This window comes from Perkinsus marinus (genome assembly GCF_000006405.1).
Source record: "Perkinsus marinus ATCC 50983 genomic scaffold scf_1104296948790, whole genome shotgun sequence".
NCBI classification, from domain to species: domain Eukaryota; phylum Perkinsozoa; order Perkinsida; family Perkinsidae; genus Perkinsus; species Perkinsus marinus.
In genome coordinates, this window is record NW_003210068.1 from 1 (window position 1) to 4,476 (window position 4,476).

Genomic DNA, 4,476 nt, shown 5'->3' on the forward strand with positions numbered 1-4,476 from the left:
AACCCTCAAATACTCTACTGATTCCGGACTCATAAAATCTGACTAATCGAAGCTTCGCAGAGTTGCTCAGTCAAATAAGAGCCCGAAAAAAGAAGGATGGCAACCGTGACCGCATGATATTTCCTCGATACGCAACCATCGCATATTTAAGAGACCTACCACGTCACACGGTATGACGCATTGAGGTTCGGATCCGTCATGGACGGCCTTAGCTAAAGTTTGTGGAGGAAGTGGACAGGGCATCTCTATGGGAATCTTGGGCATGCATACTGAGTAATGACGATCCTGAAACAAATGACAACTAAAGGTCTCGCCTCTGTCACCAAGCTGAGCTCGGTTATGAGCATATCTAACCATGACGAATCTTCTGGGAGACTGGTCGATCCCCCCCACCATTGGGCAATAACCTTGGCCATCCACGGGACCGTATAACTCATTTCGTGGGTATCTGCTCACAGTTATCTCAGCAAAATCATGACTCTCAAAGATGCTTGAGGGACACATTGGTCTATTAGAAGAGTGCTCGACAGTGCTCGTGCTGATCATTAGAGGCCAACTCACTCGAAAGCTTCCACCTCCTGAAGGATCACAGATCCAGTCAGTTGTCCGACGGTCAGGCATCCTAGGATGTAGGTGCATAGCTTGATCGCGGACATTGATGGATACGATAACAATAACAACGTACTATCACACTAGTCTTCGCTGATGCAAGTTTCGAAATAGGACGCGGGGAACGCGTCAGCAAACGCTCGTCGAGATGACGGACGTTCAACAACACAATAAAGAGCTGCGTTAGTCACTAATTCAGAAGCTCAGAATGTCAGGGTGCTACGGCTCAACAAAACAATCAATAGCCGCATCAGTCATCAACGGATCCTGGTTCTTTTAGCGACTAAATGAGCCACCGGAAACACGCCCTTCTGAGGACTACAGCGGAGTTTGCTCACGAGAGTTTGTCACAGATGCATCGGCGTCAGTGACGCCGCGTCGCTGCTGCCGTGGCTCCACTACTAGTGACACCGCCCCGATAGGTCCTCATTGTCAGATGCCGCAGTTAAGCGTTGGTGAGGTGTTATGTATTTTCAGCTCAGCTCCTGTTTATCTCTGTGATCCTGAAATTCCCATTCATCTATTCAATGTGAGGAACTGAAAATGGTTGTGGTTCAACGATTAATGTTACTTGGGGACGGCATCGTGTCACTGTCCCGTTCGTGGAGCGGTTGTCCCTGGGCCACAGTGAATCTAGTGAATGTGATTTCGCTAAGGGTTCTCATTTATGTGTCGAAGTGCAGCTCGGTGATGACTTTCGAGCCAGAACGGTGGGGTCATTGTCACCTCGCTCGGTATCTGAAGCGCAAAGGTGCACGGGGGAGGAGTCCAAGAGGTGCGGAAAATGTTTCTTTCGAAATTCAAGCCCGCGGCATAGTTAAGCACTATAGTCATGTTTGGGAAGTTTCCATACAGAATTTCAGATTGTTGCTCGTAGGCCTACGATGTACTACTTCGAGCTACATCGAAGGTTTTTGGAGTTGAAGAACTCAACATGAAACTCTATAAAAGACCGTTCCACTCCAATCCAACCGGATGATACACGATGCGATGACATACTAAAAGATACACATAATGAATGTCGAACTGACCAGCTTATGAATATGTATGGTCACTACATAAATTGATGACATGAATCATGGGACATTATCTCAGGAATCGAGCCGGAACGAGCGGACGGAGAATCCCCGATCGGTCGTTCTACGAGCTCAAAAAACTCTAGGTTTGAACTCGTGTAGTATCCGCTTGAGCAGTAGTGGCCCCCTTAGTGGTAGAAGCAGCCATTGTGATAGCATGACTAGTCGGGGCCTCAATAGTCGCCCCCTGAACAGTAAGAGCAACTGTTGAAATAGCCTGAACGGTAGAGGCCACAAATTGTGGCCCACAATAGCCCCCGCTTGCGTGGTAGGAACCGCAGTACTGTGAGCCTGAGCTGAAGGAACCATAGTGGTCGGAGCTTGAGTGATCGGGGCCGCCGGTCCGGGCCGGAGTGGTGATTGCTTGAGTAGTCGGAGCGACGGTGGCCACAGATTGACTGGTTGCAGTGACAATGGTTGCTTGGGTGCTGGGTGCCACAGTGGTGGCCGTTAGAGTGGTAAAAGGGACAGTGGTGACTGCTCGAGGTCGGTCCGAGAGTAGTCACTGCTTGGGTGGTCGGTCCGAGATTGGTCACTGCTCGAGTGGTCGGTCCGAGAGTGATCACTGCTCGAGTGGTCGGAGCCAAAGTGGTCACTGCTCGAGCGGTCGGAGGCAGAGTGGTCACTGCTCGAGTGGTCGGAGCCAAAGTGGTCACTGCTCGAGTGGTCGGAGCCAAAGTGGTCACTGCTCGAGTGGTCGGAGCCAAAGTGGTCACTGCTCGAGTGGTCGGAGCGAGAGTAGTTGCCGCTTGAGTGGGAACAGACCTGGGTGGTAACAATCTGAGTGGTAACAATCTGAGTGGTGGGAGCAGGAGTGGAACAGACCTGGGTGTTTGATGACATGGATCGGTGACATCGACGTGATCGAACTAGTGGGAGGGGTCGGGGTTGTGACCGCAGTTGCTGCGGACGATCGGGCCGCAACCTGACCTTCTCTCCCTTGCTCACAACGAATCTCTTGCTAGTTTTCTTCGGTGAGAAACGCATGAGGAAAATGCAAATCGTCGCCAGCAGTAATTAATTTTGTCCTTTCGGAGGAGTGGTCGGCTCCGATATTTGAGGCTACATTTTCCTGTGGGTTACGATTTATGTCGACTAATGGATATCATTCTATAGCTTTCGGACAACTCGGTTCCGATAATCGAGCCGAAGTAAACCGTGAGACTCTCCTCATAGATGGGTTCAGAGGTCTAGTAGCTCCGCTCCATAATGTGTCGATTCGCTCATCTAAAACATCGGCCACAACAAGATGGTTCGACATTCATGCGCTTCGGCTGATTCCAGCATGTAATTTAAACACAACACTTCGTAGAGTGAGATACCAGGTACTGATGAAGACAGCGAAATACTCGAATGTTCGCAGACGAAAATTCGCAGCCACGAGATGCTCCGTCAGCATGAGCGGGGAAAGGATGGTATTCTCAGGATCAAATCCTCTAGTGCTCATGGAAAATCGCATAGTCGCTGCTAGATCACGGAAAATTAAGTCGATGATGGGAAAATTATTGTGATCATTTCAATATGGTATGAGAAGCATGTCTCTACTGGAGAGAGTGAAACACACACAGTTTGTGCGTACCGGTACTGAAACAAGTAGCTTCTTGCTGGCAGTCGGTATCCTGAAATGCAGTAGAAGCTACACAATAGAGATCGCAATGGAGGTTATTCTAAGAGCTCTATGGAAATAGAAGTGCGCCTGTGGCTCCTGAACCCAAAAGACCTATTCCGCTTGCAAACACTCATGAGGATTCGTCGAGATATTTCCAATGAGGCGATCGAGCAACAACTACCGCAGCGTGAGGAGCCAACAAACTAACCTACCGTTTCACACGGGATGAGACACACTGGTATGTTTCCGTCATGCACGGCACTGGCTTTAGCATGAGTAGGGGGACAGCCATTCCAATCAGGGGTAATCGGCATGCATACAGTGTAGTGGGGATCCTGAAAGGGAGAATCAGCCATCCAATGAGTTGCCACACCACGTCGGCAGTTGACCAATGAAACGCTTGTCCCACCTTGTAATATTTAGCGGGGTACTGCTTGATGCTGTTCACCATTGGGCAATCGTTATTGGAAGACACGGGACCGTATAGTTGGTTCGATGGGTATCTGCATACAATCGCTTACCGCTGAGTGGCAAGATCAGAAGCACTTATAAGATCGAGGGACCACTAGAGACATTGTTCATGTTACTCACTTTAGACCTCTCAGGACTACACCCTCATTCAGTTGTCCAATAGCCAAGCATCCGAGAAGGCAGATATACAGCTTCATTGAGGAAGTTGATGGATACCCTGCATAACAATCAGAAATGATTTCTATAGTCCTCACTGTGGGAACTCACCTAATGTGAGAACCTTTCGTTAGCCGCGGCTGTGACGTGAGTTGCAAGAAGAGAATAGCACGCAAACACAGAGCGGGAAGAGTATAGTGCCCGATGGAGAAATGGGGGCGGAATGGTGAATGTACCGCGTCTATATGTCTCGATGCAGACATTTGACATAGAGGTGATCCACAGTTACTCGACCATAGATGGAGAGTCTCCTCAGTAGCGAATTGGACTACAAACTGTTGTTCGAATGGAGGACATGAGCACTGTCTCTTTGTGCGCGTGTACGATCGTGCCAACACACACGCCTCTCCCCTAAAGGCTACAACTTGTAACCAACAAGGGTAGGTGATTGATTGGTCGTAGCCTTCCATTGAGTTCTCATCGTTATGGTTGCTATTATGATGGTTTGACGTTCCATACGTTATGAGAATGACTAGAAACAACAAGCGGTGACAG

At 49.1% G+C, this 4,476-nt stretch overlaps 1 protein-coding gene across 1 annotated transcript; it reads right to left on the reverse strand.

Annotated features, from left to right (window-relative positions):
* Positions 1 to 2,999: 2,999 nt before the first annotated feature.
* On the reverse strand, positions 3,000 to 4,064 carry Pmar_PMAR001860 (hypothetical protein). Its single transcript, XM_002778546.1, has 5 exons — positions 4,033 to 4,064; positions 3,886 to 3,982; positions 3,704 to 3,797; positions 3,507 to 3,629; positions 3,000 to 3,304 (listed from the first exon to the last, which is right to left on the reverse strand). The coding sequence occupies exons 2-5, from the start codon at positions 3,960 to 3,962 to the stop codon at positions 3,227 to 3,229; spliced, it is 372 nt and encodes a 123-aa protein (XP_002778592.1). The 5' UTR covers positions 3,963 to 3,982; positions 4,033 to 4,064; the 3' UTR covers positions 3,000 to 3,226.
* Between the last annotated feature and the right edge of the window lie 412 nt (positions 4,065 to 4,476).

Excerpts from the sequence above, each read along its gene's own strand:
- Pmar_PMAR001860 (XM_002778546.1), bottom strand. The coding sequence starts at position 3,962 with ATGAAGCTGTATATCTGCCTTCTCGGATGCTTGGCTATTGGACAACTG. Across the intron at positions 3,798-3,885 it reads GTAGTCCTGAGAGGTCTAAA|ATACCCATCGAACCAACTAT; the intron begins GTGAGTAACATG and ends GATTGTATGCAG. Across the intron at positions 3,305-3,506 it reads GTCTCATCCCGTGTGAAACG|GATACCGACTGCCAGCAAGA; the intron begins GTAGGTTAGTTT and ends ACTGCATTTCAG.